The sequence below is a fragment of the Macrobrachium nipponense genome, chromosome 4 (genome assembly GCF_015104395.2).
Source record: "Macrobrachium nipponense isolate FS-2020 chromosome 4, ASM1510439v2, whole genome shotgun sequence".
In the NCBI taxonomy this organism is placed as follows: Eukaryota; Metazoa; Arthropoda; class Malacostraca; order Decapoda; family Palaemonidae; genus Macrobrachium; species Macrobrachium nipponense.
Window position 1 is genome coordinate 80,145,260 of NC_061100.1, and position 23,934 is coordinate 80,169,193.

General features: G+C 36.9%; 1 protein-coding gene across 4 annotated transcripts in view; it reads right to left on the bottom strand.

Annotated features, from left to right (window-relative positions):
• The window catches only part of LOC135210973 (techylectin-5B-like), a 110,152-nt gene that overhangs the window by 32,569 nt on the left and 53,649 nt on the right, over window positions 1-23,934 (bottom strand). For 2 of the 4 annotated variants that reach the window (XM_064243962.1, XM_064243965.1), the window contains exons 1-5: window positions 20,972-21,276; window positions 18,468-18,530; window positions 17,526-17,682; window positions 626-700; window positions 199-359 (exon numbers count right to left, since the gene is read on the bottom strand). In XM_064243962.1, coding sequence (XP_064100032.1) covers window positions 199-359; window positions 626-700; window positions 17,526-17,682; window positions 18,468-18,530; window positions 20,972-21,128 — 613 coding nt within the window. In that variant the 5' untranslated portion in view covers window positions 21,129-21,276. Of the gene's footprint in view, window positions 1-198; window positions 360-625; window positions 701-17,525; window positions 17,683-18,467; window positions 18,531-20,971; window positions 21,277-23,934 lie in introns of those variants that run through there. The other 2 variants (XM_064243964.1, XM_064243963.1) reach the window with 2 other exon arrangements.

The following is a 23,934-nucleotide window of genomic DNA, read 5'->3' on the forward strand; positions in this document are numbered from 1 at the left end:
TATGGCGCTGGGAACCACCCTCACATACACTCTCTAACAACCAATCATTTTCCCTCTTTCTCTAACTTGATAAATACCTGGGGACACCTCTATTTCGGTAAAACTTACAGGGCAGCATCAGAGTACTTGCAAAAGCTCCACTGAATATTTTGGTACGAAAAGTAAAAATTCTCAAAGTCAACACACTTCCTTCCTTACCGAGCCAGAATTCAGCGTTTTTATCCCCAAAGCCTTCCTTATAATCCGACCAAGACCTGTTGAAGTTCGTGGGCTCCAGTTGTTTGTCGCGCTGCAGAAAGACGGTCCATCCTCCTCCATTCGTCTCGAGGTCGCACAAGACCTTCACGTGATCTCCAGTTCTGTAAAACGGTGCCATACAAAGTGCGTCGGCTATACGCTATAGTTTATGTGTGAAATGGTGAATCATATTTGTTTGTAAGCATATACATGTTTAAAAATTGACAGAAGTGACACAAAATGGCTTCATTGTGAAAGCTCGTCAAATCTGTTGTTATAACGAACAATTTTATTACCAGGCTCATTTTAAATATTTTCTCACATCGTCAATGTTAACATATTTCTAGATGAAATGTTGAGTTCTTTATAATGTTTAAGATGAACTTACCTGTTAAGTCTGATATCGTACAAGCCGCTCTCTTTGGCGCCCGCCAGTTGTATGTCGCCGCAGTCGAGTGGTGGCCTGAGAAAGGACAATAGACTATACAAGGTTGAATGAAATGTCCGGCTCTCCTTTTCTTCACGCATCTCATAACATCTAATAACATACTCCTTACGAATGTTCATTTCCTAATCCAACTAGGATTTGTTAGGATTAGTTTTTCTCAGTTCTACAATTTCTTTGAAAGAAATGGAAAAAGATCAGAACCACCAAAGTGAATTGGAGAGGAAGACACTTTGCATCCAACTTTCATGCGTTAAAAAATCCATTGACGATTTTCTTCCTCCCTCTCCTTTTCGCCGGGAAGTGGGAGGCCGCTTAGGAGAGGAGGAGGGTGGTTCATGTTTGGGTTATGAAAAGCAAAAGAACTCCAACAGGACTTTTGGTGGTATTACTTACAATAATAGGTGGAAACACGCCAGATAATTTTTGAGGTCATAATCATGGCACATAATTATTGGAATCAATAAAATTGTTAAATTTTACATTCGAGAAAATTTATTTAAAAAAGTTGATAAATAGATAAATTAATAAATAAATGAGTGTTCAATAAGTCATACGTACCATAAAGTTGACCTCCCACGGAAAAAGCTGTCCCTTAAGATAATGAGACCAGAGGAAAAAAGTCAAGGTGCAAGTCCACATATACCAATGGCGAAAGCAGAGCAGAAAGTAATGCAAAACAAGAAAAAACATGTGTAGAAAAAACAAAGAAAACCAGGCAATGAAACTCATGCGAGTCCAGTGAGTCAGCCGCCTGAATATTCTGGAAATCTTTCCATGACTTTGTCACAGAAGGAACATTCCCTCTACAAAGCTGTGTTGTTGAACGTCATAGACCGAAAGGCAAGAGGGTCAAAACAGCCGGAAATCTGACACTGTGATGCATATGGTATAGAATGAATTATGAGAATTAATGTAAAGATAAGAATTATGTACATATATATATTATATATATATATATATATATAAGAATTATATTTGTGCATGTATATTATATATATATATCATATATATATATATACACATATATATATATACTCATTCATGATACTGCCACATGCATATAAAACCACATAACCACTTAGTCGGGATATAAACCACAAAAAAACACAATTCAACAATTATATACCGCCAAACATAACCGCTGGTGAATATAAAAATACAACACCTTCATAAGGACCCATAAAACCACAATACAGTAGTGACACTCCCCAAGAGCAATAACACCAAAAGAACCACAATACCCACCTCTGGCTCGTAAAACCAAAGATCACCACCAAAAATTATAACGACAAAAAATCCACCGCCAAAGATCATAGCCACAAAAAATTCAGCCCCAATAAACCCATACCCCCAGGGACCACCACACGGACCTGTTATAATATTTCTCAGCTTAACAGAAATTTGCCATACTTTCCACCCCGTTTTTCCTCGTGAAATAATTACCCCTGGTTTTTACACCAAATCACCGCAGTTTGTGTATAATAAGAAAAATTGTAGAAGAAATGAAAGAGATAAACAAAACATTACACTAAAGTGACTAATCACATTTCACCATCAATTTGCGAAACCAGAAAAAAATGCAACTGCGCGATATATTAGTTACCACAACCAACTCTTTGCAGTTTTGATATATGAGTTAATTGACCGACCTGTTTTTTCCTCTAAGACTATAAATCTGTTTCCAGTCTTTTCCTCAATGACTCTAAAAGGACCTTCAAATTTTGGACCCAATTTGTAATTGAGTTTGTTTCTCACACTGATTTTCAGAAATACCTTCTCTCCAACACTGATTTTAACATCAGATGTTCTGCTATTACTTCTTTCTACCATTTCTCGGGTCGTGGCCTCGAGATTACGGCTGAGGCAAGCATGTCTCTCCTTCTCTGTGGAAATTAATGCTTCGATTGTATCTTCTCCATGATGAGGTATAGTTAACAGATCAAATGCGCCTCGTGCTTGGCAACCAAACAAAGCTTCAAATGTAGACATTTTAACAACATCTATATAGCTATTCCAGTTTTTATCATTACCACCTACAGTCTTCCTGAGAGCTTCGAGCACTTTCCTGTTTGCTCGTTCACATAACCCATTAGCTTCAGGTCTGTATGGAATAATTGTTACTTTCTGTATCCCCATGACTTCCCCCAAACATTCTAAAGTTTTCTTTATAAATTCTCTACCAGTGTTGGTCAATAAAACCTCGAGTGAGCAATATCTGCAAATGATACCATTGAAAAATTCTATAGTTACTTCTTCAGCTGTTTTATGCTTAAGTGGAAAAATTTCTACTATCCTCGTAAGTTCATCTATTATCACTAACAGGTACTTATTCGCGTATCTAGATTCACAAAAATTTCCTAGGATATCATATATATATTCTCTGAAAAGGTCTACTTGGTATTGGATATGACCCTAATTTGCAGGAAGTTATCCTTGCAGATTTGCAAGCATTGCATACTGTACAGTGTTTCAAAAAATTTTCCTCATCTTTCCCCATATTTTTCCAAATACATTTAGCACGCCCCTCATTATACATTTTTTCTATCCCCTAGTGTGGACTACCGAACCTGCAATGTACTATATCCAAAACCACTGGAATTAGGACTTTCGGAATTACAATCTGTGTCGCGTCCCCTTTACTTTCACTAGTCCTTAATTTATATTTAAATTTCCTAACCAACAGATTACCTTTTAATTCTAAACCCGAAAAAGCTAACTTATAACGTTTCCTGACTAATTCCCCTCTAAGAAACGCTTTTGCGTCTGCCAAAATTTCATTTTCATCTTGCCTTTGCTCTATGAGACTCATCCCATTGTATAGAATCGCTAGTAACTAGTGTAACTTGAGATCCTTCATTGTCATAAAAACTTCTACTAAGGGCATCCACTACTACATTTAATTTGCCTTCTATATATTTGAGCTTTGCATCGAAGTCCCTGATAGTTAAAAACCATCGAGCTCTTTTAGGTGACAAATTGGGCTTATTAAAATGATCCAATAATGACTTGTGGTCTGTAAGGACTTCTACTTTATTCCCCATCAGTAGCATTTTAAAATGAACTAAACTTAATACTATTGCTAAGGCTTCTTTATCTATTGTAGCCATTAATCTTTCATTGCTGCCCTTTGTCCTAAACTTCCTGCTATAAAACGCTATGGAATTGAATTTTCCATCAAACTTTTGCATAAGGCAAACGCCTATACCCTCTTGACTGGCATCAGTCACTACTGTAAATGGTTTGTTGAGATCTGGAAATCTCAGAACTGGGGGATTCATTAACGTGTCCTTAAGTTTCAGAAAACTATCATTCTGGGGTTTTCCCCACTGAAATTGAATGTCTTCCCGCAATATAGCTGTTAGAGGAGCTGCTATGTTAGAAAACCCTTTCACAAACCTACGGAAGTAGCCTGCCATGCCTAGGAACAACGTAATTTCTTTCTTTTGATTTCGGGGTGTGAAAATCCGCTATTGCTTTGACTTTATCGTCGTTTACTCTAACCCCTTCCTTGGATATGACATGGCATAAATATGTGATTTGCTTTTTCAAAATGAACACTTAGCTAGCTTAATTTTCAACCCTGCTAATCTAAGCCTCCGAAGTACTTCCTTAAGCACTTCCAGGTGTTGCACGATCAAGTCTGTTGCGATTAATATATCCATGAATACAAAAACATTTTTACCCAATAACCCGCGCAAAACTATTCACCAACCTGGTAAAGGTCATCGGACTACCCAATAAACCGAACGGCATCCACATAAATTCATAGTGTCCCTTGGGCACTGAAAAGGCCGAATATTCCTCACTATTCTCACTAAGAGGAACCTGCAGAAAACCCTGCGCCAAATCAATTAAACTATAAATATTATGTCCCCCGATTTCTAAAAAAAGGTCTGGTATGCATACGACTGGATAACGGTCAGGGATTGTTTTTTCATTTAAACGTCTAAAATCGACGCATACTCGGACAGAATCGTCCTTCTTAGGCACTGCTAACAGAGGAAAGTTGTATGGAGATACACTAGGTCTAATGATTCCTTCCTCTTCCCATTTATTGACCTCTTTCTCTACCAGTTCTCTGATTTTGAAAGGTATGCGGTATGCAGGAATATAAATAGGTTTTGTACCTTTCTCTAAGGTTACCTTATGTTCTAACACATTGGTCAATCCCAGTTTATCCCCGTGTAAAGCTACTGTATCCCCAAATTCTGCCAAGAGCTTGCTTACCACTTCAATATGCTCATTATAATCCACATTAGCTGAATGTTCTCTAAATATTCACTTCCTTAATTGCATTTCTGCCTCTGAAAACTCAAATTTCCCTTCTACAATAGCCACTGAACCGCTGTCATTACTCCAATCTTGGAGTTCTACCACGTATGTATTCTTCTGGTATTTCCTAACTGTATCATTACAGTTCAGTAATTCTATTCATGTAACACCAGTGTTTGATACACTGTTCACTGATGCTGTGCTAATAACCCCTCTTAGTTTCTCACTACCCTCAATTACGCATACATCCGTGGGTTTTTTCACTTCCCTCAACTTGACTTTTACCAATGTCTTTGAAACTTGCATTAAAATAACATCCTCTGATAAAACATATTTATATTTATGGTTAGTACCCCCTTGTTCCACGATTCCATAAATATCACCACCCGTGGTTCTCATTGCATCCACCCCATTGTTAGTATCAGGAATAACATCAATATTAGTATCAGTATCACCACCCATAATGCCATTGTCACACCCACTACTACTCTCGTAGTAGTCATCTTGCTTGGTGAGACGTTCCTGCGCGAAGTCAGATTAATCAACAGATATCACAAGTTTAACATACGTCTAGAATTTGAGAAATATCTAGAAGTGTTCGTGAACTATCGGTGATAAGATTAGTGTGAAAATAGTAGGATAAAGCGTCTTCTAAGTTAGTTTATCAAGTGAAATACTGTAAATCAGAACAAGATGGCAGTAAGTTCCAACTGCGGGAAAAAATGGCGAGATTTAGCTTGCTTGGCAAATTCGCAATACGATGAGGTAGCAGGAAGGGAACTGGCATTTCTCATCTATGAGATCAGCAACAGTCCTAACCAAAAAGATACAAAAGCATTCATAGATATATTAGAAGGATATAATCCTTCAAACTGGAACAAATCAACTGAAAACATCTTGAAAATAATTGAAGAAGTTCCAAATAAAATCCAAGTGGTCAAGAGACTCATAAAGAAAATATACAGAAGAATATCAGGTAAAAGAAAAAAGCAAGCCATCAACGAGATATGCAGAGGTGTCAGCAAAAAATTTCAATGCATCAGCTCCAAGATTCTACTCAAGAGATAATAACTGTATTTATTATGCAAGAGGATATTGCAGATATGGAGAAAATTGCAGATTCAGACACAAAATGAATAATTATGATGAAGGAAGAACAAATATTATGGAAAAGTTGGATTTTTTAATGTCAGAATTTCTGGAAATGAAAAAAAGAACAACATACCAGAACAGGAAAGAGACATGGGAAAATCCTTATTATTACCAATATTAAATGAAGGAGAAAACACGCAAACCATCATAGTGATGAATGCGCAGGGTTTAGTTACGAGTAACTCAAAAAGAAAAATAGAGTACTTAGAAGAACTAACCCAAATTGAAAAGAAAATAGATATAATGAATATAAGTGAAACCTGGTATTCCCAAGAGACTGGGAATGATGATCAAATAAAAGGGTTCCAAACTTATAGATCAGATAGAAAAAATAGGAATCAAGGGGGAACCGCAATATATGGGAAAGACAAAAAAACAAGGAAAAATATATGAGAAATATAGTAACTCAGAATGTGAACTAATAGCGGTAGAATTTGAATCTGAAAAATTAATGAACATAGTAATATATAGACCTCCTAATACTAAAGAGTTTGACTTAATAATAGAAAAATTGGATGATATATGTAGAAAGAACGAATAGGAGATTGTGGATGTGCTTATACATATAAAAAAGAGAGTAATAGTAGTGCAGAAGATAAGAGGCAATTCGAAAAGCTATTAGATATGCTACTAGAATACAACATTCAACAAATAAATCACCTGCCAACAAGAAAGGAAAATACTTTAGACCTAGTATTTGTGAACGAGATGAATTATGTTAAAGAAATAATAGTTTATAATGCGAGTATTTCAGACCATAATGTCATAGAATTAACAGTCCATTCCAAAGCAAGTGAAAACAGAGATAAGCAAGAAATGAAAAAGTGGGAAGGATATGGAAAATACAACTTCTACAGTAAAAATATAAAATGGTCAGAAATAAATGAAGAATTAAACAAAGATTGGGATAACATTTTCGTAAGTGATGACATAAAGGTAAATACGGAGATATTATATAAAATATTAGAGAAAATAGTGGATAAATATATACCGAAGAAGAAAAGTAAACATCAGTCATGCATACCAAGAGACAGAAGGATCTTGTTCCAGAAAATCAGAAAGTGGAAAAAAAGGTCTTGCAAAAGAAAAAAATGCATGGAAAGTTATAGAACTAAAAAGTAAGATAGAAAATGCAGAACAAAAGATTATACAATCAAAAGAAAACGAAAAACGGGACTTGGAAGAAAAAACCCTATTAAATATCAAGCAAAATCCCAAACTATTATACTCATATGCGAAGAAGATGAATAAAAGAAGAATAGAAATAGGCCCTCTAAGAATTGAAGGGAGATTAAAGAATGAAAAAAAGGAAATTTGCAACATATTGGCAGAACGATATAAGAGAGAATTCACCCCTAGAATAGATAATGAAGATAATGATATAGAAGTAAGGGATAAAAATAGTGAATATTTAGCTGACATAGATATTAATGAAGCTGATATTGTGCAGGCTATTAATGAAATTAAAAATGGAGCTGCTGCAGGGCCTGATGGAGTGCCTGCTATTTTGTTAAAGAAAGTAGTTCATTCTATCGCAAAGCCACTTGCAATATTATTAAGACAAAGTGTAGATACAGGCAAGATTTATGATGAGCACAAATTAGCATATATTACCCCTACTTTCAAAAGTGGATCAAGACTAGAGGCAAGTAATTATAGGCCTGTGAGTCTAACATCACATATTATGAAAGTGTATGAAAGGGTAATGAAGAAAAATATTATGAAACATTTAATAAAAAATAATTTGTTTCATAAAGGACAACATGGTTTCGTACCCGGAAAAAGTACACAAACCCAACTGTTAGTCCACCGTGAGAACATATTCAAAAATATAAAAAGCGGAAATGAAACAGATGTGGTTTATCTAGACTTTGCAAAAGCTTTTGACAAAGTAGACCATAATATATTAGCGAAGAAAATTAGAAAACACAATATCGTGGATAAAGTAGGAAGATGGTTAAAAGAATTTTTACACAACAGAAAACAGATAGTTATTGCAAACGACGAGAAATCGGATGAAGCCAAGGTAATATCCGGTGTGCCGCAAGGTACGGTGTTAGCTGCAATACTGTTTGTTATTATGATTGAAGACATAGACAGTAATGTTAAGGATTCGGTAGTGAGTAGTTTCGCAGATGACACAAACGCTCTACAAAGAGACCTTAACAAAGTATATGATTGGGCAGAGGTAAATAGGATGGTATTTAACTCTGATAAATTTGAATCAATAAATTATGGAGACAGAGAAAGAAAGCTATATGCATATAGGGGACCTAATACTGAGACAATCACAAATAAGGAAGCAGTTAAAGACCTTGGTGTGATGATGAATAGGAACATGTTATGCAATGATCAAATAGCAATTCTGTTGGCAAAATGTAAAGCAAAAATGGGAATGTTGTTAAGGCACTTCAGAACAAGAAAAGCTGAACACATGATTATGCTTTATAAAACATATGTTGGTAGTCCACTTGAATATTGCAATATGATATGGTACCCACACTATCAAAAGGATATTGCACAAATAGAGAGTGTACAAAGGTCCTTTACAGCTAGAATAGAAGAAGTTAAAGACCTTGACTACTGGGAAAGACTACAATCCTTAAAATTATATAGTCTAGAAAGGAGAAGAGAACGCTACATGATAATTCAGGCATGGAAACAGATAGAAGGAATAGCAGAAAATATCATGGAACTAAAAATATCAGAAAGAGCAAGCAGAGGTAGATTAATAGTGCCCAAAACTATACCAGGAAAAATAAGGAGAGCACACAGGACATTAATCCACTACGCACCAGCATCGATAATGCAGCGTCTATTCAATGCGTTGCCAGCTCATCTGAGGATTATATCAGGAGTGAGCGTAGATGTGTTTAAGAATAAGCTCGACAAATATCTAAACTGCATCCCAGACCATCCAAGATTGGAAGATGCAAAATATACCGGAAGATGTACTAGCAACTCTCTGGTAGACATTAGAGGTGCCTCGCACTGAGGGACCTGGGGCAACCCGAACAAGATGTAAGGTCTAAGGTAAGGTAAGGTCACCACAATTGTTACCACCGTTATTCCCCATATCACCAGTGTGGGTTTTGGTATCAACACTCCCCATATCCCCAGAATCATCACCATTAGCACCGCCAAACGCACCCCCTTTTTTAATAATCTCCATATCCTCAGTTTCACTTCCGTCCTCATAAGGGATAAAGACACCAGTTATTCCAACCGTTATACCACCAACACCTGCATGTGTCTTCTACATGCAGGATGGCCCAGCAAAAGTCTGTTGCCCAACGCTACCCCTTTTCTAACCAAAAATGTTCTATTAACACTCTATCACTGAGAGTAAACTGTATTCTAACACAACCCAGGGTGTTTAATCATCGGTTTGCACATCACACACCATCTCCATTGAGGGTTTCAAAGGGTAATGGGAGAACATGGATCGATACAAATTATGATCCATTGAATTTATACTAGCGCCGGTATCAATGAAGACTGGGATATCAACATCCTCCACTGTTCCATATACTATAGGCCTGGGCTCTGGGGTGTCCCCCACAAAACTACAATGGCACGTACAAATCATCTGTACCCTTTTTGTTGATCGGCTTTCCAAAAATTTCGCCAATCCCTTTGCCCTCTTAAGTGACCTGCCTGGGAAGTTCTCATATTATAACTCCCAGACCTTTGTGGTGTAGGTCTCGCATCTTTCCGTATCTGAGACGGACAAGCTTGCCAATAGTGATCCACACTCTTACACATTCCACAATATTTGACTCTACATATTTTCTTTGTGTGCCCTGGCTTATTACAATTGTAGCAATGCAACTGCTGTTGCCTTTGATCGATCGATCCTCTATTATATTCCACTTTTGCACACAAACGGGTAGAAGGAAATTCTGTGTCTATTTGCATCGTATTTCTCGGACTGGTCCCATTAAAAAATGTACTATCCACAGTGGGACATTTGGACATGTTTCTGAATTTGCTCATAAATTAATTCTTCATCTGATGTAGGTCCAATCTTTTCATCAAAACTCTCCACTATTGCATCTGGTACGTACATCGTGTAATAGCATCCCAAAACGAATTAGTTTATGTAAATTGTCGAGTAAGACTTTATCCCTATTAACACATTTAGAGTTTTTCAATTTTTGTATCCATTCTCCCGCCGAGTCAAAAAGCTTCGAGCTATGTTCAATAAGGCTAGTTGTGCCTTTTCGGATTTTATATAGCCCTCTTAAATCTCTCACCATATCACTGTGTTCCTTTGAGCCATAAGCTGCTCTTAAAAATGCTTGTAAATCAGTCCATGACCGACATTAGCATACTGAAAGCTCCTACACTGGTAGGAAAGATCACCTTTATTGAAATCTAACAAGGCTTTCACCTCCGTAAACGCCTCTATATTATCTGTAATCCCCTTGGCGTTTAAATAGTTATTCACCCCCTCTATAAAAATTTGCACCAGTTATGAAAGAACTCTGTCTACAACCCCATGGAACAGGCTGACACCCACACATACATTTGTAATCCGATGAACCAGAGTCTGGTTACCCCTTGCATCACCCATTTTGCTTTCTTTATGAAAACCCTTATACTTCAGGTTCTTCCCTGACCTCAGTAACATTAATATATTTATGCACACACAAACCCCAACCCAAAGAAAAAATCAGTAATAATCATCCACCAATAAAAGATGAAATAAACATGCACCGCGCCCAACAAACCGCCATATAAACTCGTCACTGCTCAGGTAATCAACTGTAAATACAAGGCCGCTCTGGAAAAAAAAAAACAGGGAGGACAAAAAAAAAAGTTCGAGAGAAAACCACTTAACTCAGCATCCGTTCACATGGCTGCCACTGCCTCAGTCTCTCTCTCTCACCCTCTCTTCCCCTCCTCTCTGGCTATCCCCCCACTCTCTCTCTCTCTCTCTCGTCTCTCCTCTCTCTCTCGCTCTCTCTCTCTCTCTCTCTCTCTCTCTTGTATAAGAGCGTAACCCACAATACCACTTTTCCCTCGTATTTTTTTTACCGCAAAACCACTAATGTCCACCAAATCTCGAGGGACATGAAAATAAAACACAATTTAGAGTATATTAACACCAATAAAAAGAGAAAAAAAGAAAGGAAGGAAATATAAAATTATACACTCACGTCTTCATAGAACTGGAGTCAGAACCTTTCTACCCATTGCAACCGCACGTAATTCATTCCCACTACGTTATAAACACACTTTAATACACCATAAATACACTTCATCCCCCCCTAAACACCGAAACACGTCTTCACATTGAACCACTGCCAGAAAGACTGCCTGCACACAACCGCACCCAGGTATCTATGGCTAAGTAAGCAATAATGCAAGTTGCCTGACACATAATTACAAACACTCTCCCAAAAATATGCCTAATATATATATAGTCTCTTTGGAAGCGCTACCCACGGCCCTAAATGAAACCTTCTAACTGCTGCCACCAATCTCTTAAACGAGTTTTTAGGACCAAATGACGCTCGTTTAAACAAAATTAAACAAACAGGCAACTACACCTACCTCGTTCATTGCAGATCATTCTGGGGCATTAGCTAAAATGCAAACTAGGCTAATAAACCCCTGTAGATACAAAAATATACTTTTTGTTTCCCAAATTAGCTGACATTGAAATGGAACAAAATGAATTAAAGTGGAATAAAATGAATTAACTCTGACCCAAAATAAAAACCGTTAAACTGTCATTTTCCTCTCCCAAATCAGGTTTAAGTAAGTAACCCTTGTAATCTCACTATGTCCAACAAACCACACCATTTTAATAAGTCAAATACGTCTTAGAAAATCCATTTTTCTATATGGTGACATTGAACCCATCTGAAATAAAGAGACCACGATTATTACACCACTTTACCCATGAGAGTTAATCAAAAAGAATGTGTACCGCACCACACTTCTCTTTCTCCCACACATTTATTATTACTTCAAAGGTTAACTTTTCAAAGTTCTGTCTTACGTTACCTTATTCGACGGGTCTGCAACACTTCTCAATACCTCTAAACACCTCTTCTACGTGTATTCCACACCCTGTCACAAGTAATTAAAGAGTGTCCTCTCTTATTCTCATTTCTCATCACCAAAGCCATATATCATTTGCTATGAACACGCATGCAGACACGCCCTGTGTGGCACCCAGCAACCACGGGTGAAGCATGACCAAAGCATGTGATTTCCGAGGCATCACCGACCTCAAATTGCATTGGTCATCTTTCCTGGCTGTTTTTCATTTCAGCATTCTTCGAGTAATCCAGCGCTTGTCTCTAAGCGACCTGTCTCTAACTGGAAAGAGCTGAGATTAACAATCCACTACCGCGCCCTGCATTTTAAGGCTTCATTTGTCGGTGAGGCGAATTTGAAAATAATTGTTATCATTAGTGCAGTTGAAAGCAAGCTTCCTCTTAGGTAGTGAGAGGTCGGGAGTAGCCTGGGATGTGGGGGATGAGCGTTGGTACTGTAAAAGAGGACGATGGAAGGATTAGGCCGATATGAATAACGTATCTCCCAAGCAAATGCATTATTTTGATTTTCAAGAAAAAAATAATGCATGCATCATTGAATCTATTTCTCTCCCCACATGTGGACACCGATAAAAAAGAAAAAAGAAAAAAGAAAAGTAAGTGTAATTGAGTCTCCCATCCATCAAAGTTAGGCTTCCATATTCATTAGACACCTATGAAAAATATCAAGTGTATTTCTTAAAATATTCCCCCTCTCGATCTAAAGTATTCATTAGAACCAGTCATAGATGTAGACCTGGTCATGATTCCTGTTCAACAATTCCGTGACAAGGCATCAGGACGGAGCTCACAGGAATTCAATGTACACAAATGAAAATGTTGCTCAGCAACATTTTCACTACTTACTTGACACGTATTACCGCTGTTAGCTACTTGTTTAAATTACTTTACATGTACAAAAAAGAATCATATTTAAAAAACTATACAATCGCCATTGAGTGAAAGCAGCCCTAATGAACAGTTATTTTAAAATTCCCCTCACCAACAAACGAAGCCTCAAAACAAATATTTTCTGCTCAAAACTACTTTTTCTTTCATTCCTCATAATATTTGCAAAACTCGTGTTACACCCTGCATATATATATATATTATATATATATATATATATATATATATATATATATATATATATATATATATATATATATATATATATATATATATATATATATATATATATATATATATATATTAAAAGGAGCCCATAGAAATGCCAAAATATAGAGAGAAAATACTATATTTCAGGGACTGCTGTCTCTCTCTTCAGGTAGATGAATCAGAAAAGGTGGTATTTATACCAAGAGATCCATCCACAGTTAAGCCAATTTAGGTCACTCCCACTGATAATCCTTCTTTAATCCTCTTAAGCATTGGTTGAATGAAAACTTTAGCAATGACATCTGAATCCCATGTGCCCTTTGAGATGTTCATTACCTGTCTGTTTAATCAAGGCCGATTCTATCATCTGACTCTTTCTTATAACATTTCCTGCTATAAACTATATGTGACAAATTCCAGTTTATTTTGTGGTTATATTCATTTATTTGGTTGAGAATAGCCAAGTTCTGCTGTCCATACCTAACTGACCGTTTATGTTAAATTAATCTCTGGGGAAGTGATTTTCCTGTAAAATCGATGTAAGATTGGTCACAGTCCAGGCATGGGATTTCGTAAACGCCTGTGTCCTTGGGGAATGTCTTTTGTTGGACGTTAATCAGGGATTTGGCTAAGGTGTTTGGGTAAGTAAATGCAAAAGAGTTAGATTTTCCGAGAGTCTAGGTCACCGTCTTAATCCTGTCCAGGTGTGGAATCTTTATTTTATTGTTGGGTGTCTATCTGGTCTTGTCTTGAGGCGGTTGGTAGAAAATTATGCGTGCTTAGTGAATTGCTTTCTCAATTATATGGTCACGATACATTAAAGATGAAAGCTGCTAACGAATTAGTTCAAATTCTTTTTCCAAGAAATCTGGGGAACAAATTTGTAAGGCTCTGAAGAATAGGTTGCTGGCTGCGCCTATTTTGATAAGAATGTCGTGATAGCTGAAGTAGTGAATACATGAAAGTGAGAACGTTGGTTTTCTGTACATGGTAAATTTGTATTCAATTGTGTCTCTAATTTTTAAAACATCAAGAAAAGGAATTTTGTTGTCTGTTTCCCATTCAACTTTAAATTTGATGCTGGGCACTAATGCGTTTAATTTTGAAATGAATTAATTGAAATTGCCCCATCTATTATCCCAAAATGTTAGAATATCAAATACATATCTCATCCACAGCATGTTTTTGGGTTTTATTGCATTTATTACTGTAGTTTCAAAGTATTCCATGTATAGATTGGCTAAAACAGGACTTAACATCCGGCTGCTTTGACCCTCTTGCCCTTCGGTCTATGACGTTCAACAACACAGCTTTGTAGAGGGAATGTTCCTTCTGTGGCAAAGTTATGGAAAGATTTCCAGAATATTCAGGCGGCTGACTCACTGGGACTTGGAGGTTTGGAGTGGGTGCAAATGATCTTTTGATTAGCAGACTCGCATAAGTTTCATTTCCTGGTTTACTTTTTTTCTACAATGTTTATTCTTGTTTTGCATTACTTTCTGCTCTGCTTCCGCCATTGGTATCTGTGGACTTTCCTCCTTCCACTGTTCCAAGTAAGGCTACAGCTTGACTTCCATTACGATAATGCACATAAGCTCTAGCTGTCAGGCGACTGCAAATTACAGCTGTCCGTCCTTCGTAAAGAGTGTATCATAAGTTTGGAGGGCTATAATCCATTTCTGCTGGTCATTTCCATCAGATACTTGTCCAGTTTTGTTAAAAACATATAAAAAAAATCGTCGGAAAAATGAATTTTTATTATTGGAATGTATAAGTTGTTAAATTTTAAATTTAAAAAATGCTTTTGAAAAAAAAAGATAAAAAGATAAATATACTAGGAAATAAAGGAGTGTTCAGCGAGTCATACGTATCCAAAGTAGACTACCAACGGCAAAAGCTCTCCTTTAAGATAATGAGACCAGAGAAAGAACTCATGTTCTGCAGTCAACTACATACCAAAGTTCTTTCCCAAACCTCAAAACATTCCTCATAAAGGTGTTGAATTCAGTTCACATTGACGTCAAAATTAAACATTTCATCTTTTTCGCCAGACCATGAAAAAAAGGCCAAATACCCAATATATTTTTCAAATCATGAGAATGATTCCCAATGCTATTATTTTTTCTCAACACGAAAAAACTTGGACTTTCATTTATAAATAGCATTTTCTCCTGGAATTTCTCACATCTTAGACTTTACAGCGATCTATTATTTCATTCCTTTTGTTCTAAAATAGACTGAGAATGCGCGGCAAGTATGCAAGCGAAGATTCCTACTGGATGGTACAAGGAGAGTTTCCAGGAATAAAGTCAGAAGTGAATAGTTGCGGGTAACAGAATGCCCAAACAATTTTGCTTGGAAACTATTTAGGTCACAATGCATTTAAGCATAGGCGTAGGAGGCGGGGAGGCAACTGGTTCCCCTGGATTGGAATATTCGGGCATTTGGGGGAAGAAATAATTCTATAATTAAAAAATAACAAGAATAAGGATTATAATTATGATAAACATGTATTTGTAAGTTAACCAGGTAGTAAACTGCACATGAATTATGATTATCAATTTATCATTTACTTTAGAATAATCATGCTTCAATGGAAACCGTCAATAAGTGCAGGGATGAAGATATTCTTTCTCTTATCTGGAAAAAAAGAAACAAAACTGCAACAAACATCATTGAAATGGCACCAGAGAAAACATCCAGAAGGCTGCAAGTTCTCTCAGAAGAGCCTGTCTCCTTGACAGCTAGGATTGTATACTATGATGCTCTAGACAGAGTTCTCACTGAAATGAGAGAGATTTGCAAGCAGGGATAAACGTATCCTGGCATCCCTGGCAGATGTAGTATTAGGCAAAGCAGCAGAGGATAGTTTCAAGGTAGTGTCTGAATTCTACATTGTGGATCAAGCCATCCTAATGGTTGAAACTGCCGTTTTTCACAATCTGGAAGTCGTGGAGTTGAAAACTGCAAAGACAGTGGTAAACTAACTCCAGTCAAATTCTCTGTGTGTGAAACTGCCATTCTTCAGCGGGGTGGCAAAAACCTTGGCAACTATACCTGCAACATCTTGTTCAGCAGAGAGGTTGAGAAGGCTCAAAACCTACATTAGAACTACTAAGGAACAAGACAGGCTCTCAGCATTGGGACTTCTCTGCATTGAAAGAGGTCATGCCAACAGGGTAGACGTTAACACTATTGTGGATGCATTTAGCACACGGAAGGGAAGAGACAAAATGTTTTTTCTAATTTATCCGCAAATACGCTATAACCATTGTAATACAGATTTTCATTTGTATTTTCATATCTTTTCTACATGTAGTTGGTGATCTGTTATTTGCCATATAATAGGAAAAATGTAAAAATAATCTGTTGATACTATGCTCCTTTATAAGCTGCGTAAGATTTTAAAAGTTGCCCCTGCATTTTACTGTGTTTGAGAGAGGTTTGGTACTTTTAAAGCACACATAAGATGTATGCATGAACACTCTGAATAAAGAATAGAATAATAGTAGCTATATGGTTTTGCTAAACTTCTTTAAATACCTACTGTTCATAATTTAACAGAGGTTTGGTGTTTATTACACAGATATATGGTAATTTGAAAAACCTCTGGGGTTCTGGAATTCGGGCAAATTTGGTGTTGCCCCCCACCCCCAATAAATCCCTCCTCCTACGCCAATGCATTAAGGTTATGGAAATTATAAAGCATTTGTGGAGCTACATGGAGTCTTACATTTATTTGATTTGTACGTGCTTCTGGAAAAATCACATAAGTAGGATGTCGTATGATTTAAAAAAAAAGATGTCTGTGAAGGCTAAGAAGCAAAAGATTAAATATTATCATGGAACACGTTAGGAGTACTAATGAAGGGGGAGTCGAGAAGTAGCTGTAGCTCGTGATGGAGAATTAGCAGGGAGGTCAGTGAGGGAGAATGATGAAAAATGTGAAAGCAGAAAGGACTTATAATATACCAAATTAAAAAACCACTTGATTCAAGATGCAATGAGAGCTGAAATGAAGAAAGCGAGGCCAGTGGAGTAAGTCAGCCTGATTAGAGAAGAAAGGACATTTTGGAGAAGAGAATCACGGGTTACACAGTATGGTTGTTTTGGTATAGCTCAGTGCATTAGATAAGCAGACTTTTGGTACAGCAACCGTACAACACTTGAGAAACGTTAGTAATAAAAACGTGTCATACCATCTATGCATCAAACTAAAATAAGGTCTAAAGTTCCTCACAACTCACATTTCCAAAGCTTGCTTGATGGCGCGTTGATCTTGCACCAGTGTGGAGTGCAGCGACTGGAGTCTGTGCATTTCCCTTTCCAAGTTCTCCTTTTCGTTAGTCATGGCAAGTATGTCATTTTCAATACCTTCCTTAGTGTTTAGACAGTCATCCAACCCTAGTAATAATAATTATAATATTGATAATAATACAAACTTATGTAAGGTACAGCACATCTGAAAAATTTACGTATATTAGCTTTAATAATGTTTACTTGAGGGGAGACCTACATAAGTTTCTGCTTTTATTTTTTAAATTTTTACTTTAGTGTTTTAAGCATCTATTCTGACGAAACAGAAACATCCAACAGCGAAATGAGGAAAGGCAACCTATGTCACACTGAAAGTTTTCTGCTTCATGGACTGTAATAAGGCATTTGTTTGTTGAAACAATAATAATAATGATAATAATAACAACAGACGTGGTGACAGAATAGTACGTAATTGGATGAGCAGGAGCAAAATGCCTTCAGTAAATCGAGGGGCAAAAACATCTGCTACCCACCTACTACTACCCTCCTTTTAACAACTCAAGCCATTGCAAAGGCCTTCAGCTATCATATTTTGCAACTGGACTTGACTTTGCCCTTGAAAGCTGTTCAAGGAAAAATACGAATCACCAACCCTCACGGTACTGACCTACCGAATCAGAGAAAAAGGACTCTGGAACAAATGAATTTTAGCCATGAAACTTACCTGCGGCTAAGATATTCAGGACTTCTCTCCATTCCCCAAACTCCTCTGGTGTCTTCAAATTTGGACAAAATTAACTACAGACATCTACCGAGGAAAACATTTACTAACATGTCCTCTTACATTCATAGTTTAACTAAAAGGAAACATCATTTGTTTTACATTATCTCAATGGCTCTTTCTCTTCCTTAATCTGGCAGATTAATCATACCTTTAGTGATTATGGTTCCAGATCTCTTTGTGAGGTTGCACTCCTCCATGAGTCGTGTTATCTCTGTAAACAAAAGTGAGGTTAAATTTGACCTAGAATGAGTACCATGTTCTTATACTAACATGAAAAACAAGCAATTTACTTACATATCCTCCCACCTTAGTTTTGTTAGCTAAAGTGGTGTAATGTGAGGCACTAGACCAGTGGAGTGAAGTTCAAACGTTTTATTTTCATTTTGCTTATAATATGTGATAGAAAAGTTAGTCCTGACAGTTTAGTTGTTCAGGTAGCCCTAGGAAACAAGGTCCATAGTAATGATGAATCTGTCCCCTTTTTGGTATAAAAGGCTCATGAAAACCAGCCTTATCCCTTAAGTCAAATCTGTCAATATCGGATTTGTGGATCGTGATACTATTTCATTTCAGATCTGTAGCGACGTGAAAAATGATTTTGCTTCATTCCTTTGGTCTGAAATGCCTATTTTGCTTATTGTCATCAATGAGACAGGTAACTAGCATATTCATTCCTTCTCCATTCTTTGAAAAAAGTTTTAAAAACCTGCCCACCCTCTCCACATCGGTACAAATCATACACAAGACTAAATCATACACAAGTCTAATTCAAATGGTCGTAGCGAAAGTTTCAAGCGGCTTCTGTAATAGGAAAGGCAGGAGTTTTTAATCGAAAGTCAGATATAAATGACGCCCGTTACGAAATCGTCGGGTCGACAACGAACAGCAATGACACTCAACACGTCCGGTACCGACATCTTATCAGTCTTTGCAGGAAATGATGCCACACCCGGTTTTCCCTCACAAGCGTCCCTCCCATTGACCCGAGAAGTAAAACACATTTCTAACTTATATAATAGGGCTAAATGCTTTATAGTTTGATCCTACATTATTTCATTGATATTTTGTTGACATCTTCAACTTATGTAAAGATCCCGCCAAACAAATTTTTCGGAACTGAACAACATCAAGATCAGAGAAGGAATTTCTCATAAAAATCGGTCTGCCCTTAAGGTTCAAAACTTTTGTCAAAGTACTTAACAAAGTAGGAAAACTGATTTTTTAATGATATAATAAGAGAGAAAATACGGTTAAATAAAAGCAATTTACAGGTACTACTGTCGTCATTTGAGTCTTCCAAAGTAGGCCGAGCCTTATAAACTTCGCATGAAACTAATCATCTTTCAAACAGCTTCATAAATTACCGGGTAAAAATATTCCTACTGATATTTAATTTCTTCGCCAATGAAGTCTATTTCTAATCAAACGTGTCAGTCAATATACTGTTCTTGAAACCACACTACATTACTCTTACTAATACTTAACTTTCCAAACTATTCCCTACCATGGTTAGCTAGCTAACTGCCCTCACTCTTCTTTCACCCACCTTACCTATCAGCTTAAAAAAAAAAAAAAAAAAAAAAAAAAAAAAAAAAAAAAAATACATCACAGTGAACTCTAGCCTAAGTACCTACTACTCCGTCCCTCCAAGCCTCCAAATTATCTCGCAGGTTCTAATAATTTCTTACCATATAATTTCATCTACTAGAGTAAAAAAAAATGAAGCATAATGAAATATCTCTGCAGTAATCGCATCAACTCTTTGCCTATCTTGTTTCCCGCCTTTTACCAGCCTTCTTATCATTCGTCAGCGCCACTTCACTAACGATTCTCAGACTGACGGCAAAGCAGTGACCTTCTTTTTTTAACGATACCAAGAAATTTATGCTACATCGCACATACAATATAAACTATATTACATTTTGCTAAAAAACAAATTAGATTGAACCTGTAGTGTTCAGTGAATGAAGTTCTTTACTAATGAATAAATTCTCCAGCTTTCCATGGGATTTATTGAGATGAGTTGAATGTAGAAGTTAGGCCAAAGGCAAAGCACTGGGACCTATGAGGTCATTCAGCCCTGAAATGGAAACTAAGAGAAAAAGGTTTGAAAGGTGTAACAGGAGGAAAACCTCGCAGTTGCACTATGAATCAAATATTAGGAGAGGGGGGAAAGTAAGATGAAGAAAGAGAATATGAAAGGAGGTATAGTAAAAGGAACGAAAGCGGTAGCAGCTAGGGGCCGAACGCACGCTGCAAAGAACCCTAAGTATTGCTTAGACTTAGAGCAAGGTGTATATACCTTGGCCTACAGTGCACAGCATGATTTTTAGAAATAAAAAGAAGTCCAGTGCCCACCCACTACGAAAATGTTTAGGTTTAGCCTGGCCTCAGGCAAGATCAAAGACTACGCGATATGCGCTTTAGTTAGCAGGTTCTCGAAAACAGGGATTTTGATCTCAAGTTATATTTCCAAAGCTCTATATGCATCTCTATGGGTTGAATGGCATGAAGTTTTCTATACAGATTTACCACTTTCAGTAAATTATCGTCATTAGGCTTCTTCTGTATCACTGTATCTATGGCAAGGGCAGTGGCTGTGTAAGAAGAGAAAATACACTCCCTGACATAAGTTGCTTAGTTTTGACTCACCTTCTTTAACAGAACCAAGTAAAAGCTCACTATAGACGACCAACCCATCTGTATAGGGGTGGTCCGCTTCAGAAGTCTTCCCTCGATCAGCCTCCGACTGCACAGACGGCATCACAAACAGGAGCACGAAGAGCCGCCATTCTAATAAGGCGTTCATAGCGATTAACGATACCAGATCTCATCAAAATAACTACCAAGATGTTATTGAAAACGCGCTCGATAGTACGTTGGGCTGAAATTTGTTAAAGTCAATACAAGATGACGGAGAGAGTATATTCTACGTACAAACTGGCAGGAAAGTCGTATCCAACTGATCTTACAGAGCTGATAAAGTCCCGGGCAGCGTTGCCATAGACCGTAGGATCGTGCAAAGGTTCCAAAAGTATCGCACTTCAATGTAATTAGTGTGAAATTATCGTACGCCTTATATTTTGTAGCATTTATATATCTATATATATATATATATATATATATATATATATATATATATATATATATATATATATATATATATATATATATAATATATATATATATATATATATATATATATATCAGAAGCAGGAGCCAAAAGAAGGCGACAGTCAACAACAGTACTAGTTACATATTTATGTTAACTTTCCGTGCTACTTGAACACATCATCGGTCTGTAAAAATGAAAACTACATAATTCTCTTAACTCAAAAATAAAAGCTAAATTAAAAAAAGTAGTAACATTCTTTAAAATTACAAAAAATTATAAGAAGCAAAAAGAAGAAAGAATTGTTAAGCCAACCTGATTATAAAAAAGGAAACGACGAAGAGAGACTACAACCTCACGCATGCCCAGAGAACACTGAAGCCGCCAAGTGCAAACTGCAGAGAAGACGACACGGTGGAGTTTAGAAGTGTATGACTCTTAATAAACATGACTCAAGGGTCGTTAAGTAGGCAGATTGTTTCGTATTTCCAATTAAGTCAAAGTGTTTTTCATCAGCATTAATCTTTCATTTAACGGCATGATTTCTAATGCTAAAAAATTCGGGGTTAGTAATTCGTGAACCAGTTCTGTAGCTCAAACCCAAGTGGCTGTAATAACGAACAATCATTGTGATGAACCAACGTAACTACTAAGACATCTTGGGGATTCAAATTTGCAAATCATATTGGACTTGCAGTAATAAGTGGTACGAGCACCACTCTGAAGGAGTGATAGAAAACGATCAGGCAAAGATCCTCTGGGACTATGACATCAGAACAGATAGGGTGATACGTGCAAATAGACCAGACGTGACGTTGATTGACAAAATCAAGAAGAAAGTATCACTCATTGATGTCGCAATACCATGGGACACCTAGTTGAAGAGAAAGAAAGGGAAAAAATGGATAAGAATCAAGACCTGAAAATAGGACTAAGAAGGATACGGGATATGCCAGTGGAAATTATACCCATAATCATAGGAACACTAGGCACGATCCCAAGATCCCTGAAAAGGAATCCAGAAAAAACTAGAGGCTGAAGTAACTCCAGGACTCATGCAGAAGAGTGTGCTCCTAGAAGCAGTGCACATAGTAAGAAAAGTGATGGACTTCTAAGGAGGCAGGATGCAACCCGGAACCCCACACGATGAACACCACCCAGTCGAAATGGAGGACTATGATAGCCCCCTCCCCCCAAAAAAAAAAGTATAACTGAATCACGGAAGTATGGAACGTGATGAATATATAAATGAAGGTAGAAGCCACGAAGGAAAGTGAAACAATGAAATAGCTGCGAGATCTTTCGACTCAAGGGTCCTTTACTTAGCAGACTGACGTACATGAGAAACTGAGTGGAAAAGGAAGGGTCGAATAAATGACAGATAGGGATTATAAAGGTAATAAGTACCTAGAATCTAACACGCCTGTAGAATTAGTAACCTTCTCAAACGAAACATGGGTACAATTTAAGAGGTCTACAAAAAGATTAAGTCCAACTGCTCAGACACCGGTGTGAGGAATGCAGGACATCTGGAACTGTGGAGGTCGAAAGCGAGGCACATGTACAACATATTGATGCTGCTGTTAAGCGAATCTAGTTGCTCTCGACAGGAAAAGTGTATCAGGAATCATTTGTGGATATGAAAGATCTCTGGTAACTTATAACTGTGATGAAAGTGACAAACAAGAGACCATTCGTCGATGGTCCAAGTCATAACTGCTAATATTAGGAAACGAAATCTAACCCTCATGAACCATTCTATCTAGGAGAGATAAATCTCTGGTAGAAGCAGACTCAAAATCCTTATCAAGGTTCTTTTGTAAATGATATGTCAAGTCTAAAAGAGTATCGCAGGTACCCAAGTGTTTCCTATATGCATATTGACTGTAATCTAAAAATCCTTTAGATTCCATATACTTATATAGTGGAAAACTTAAAAATAATTTCTTGATTATTTTTGGGTTGCAGAAAATTGGTAGTTGTAATTGAATAAACTCTGTTTAAAACCTCTGAAAAACTATTACATTCCTACATACAGACATCACAATAGTGCGTAAAGTAATAACTAACATTAATGATTACACATGAAAATAACTGTATCTTTCCTAGCTTTGAACCTTTTCATGTTAAAGAGGCCATCTGCAGTAATCTGAAACTTAATAGATTATCCGATCCGACAATTGTTTTCAATTGTTGGAGGATCATTTTAAGAATTACGTGTAATAACTATTAATTTTCTACTTAACTTAATTCTATTAAGTCTATAATAATCGTTTCATAATTACTTTAAGTGATTAGTTTTCCTGATCTGAAAGGTTCACTAAGAGCTGCTCTCGAAAGAGGACTTATTACGTTTCCTTTAGTATTGGCTCAATTGACACGAGTTGATAGTTTTCTATGAATAGAGTTTCTACTCGATAGAAAGCTAAATTTAACGGTAGGCTTATCCAATTTTAAATGCCAACGAAAATATATCTTAATGTTTAAGTTTCGATTGATAAGG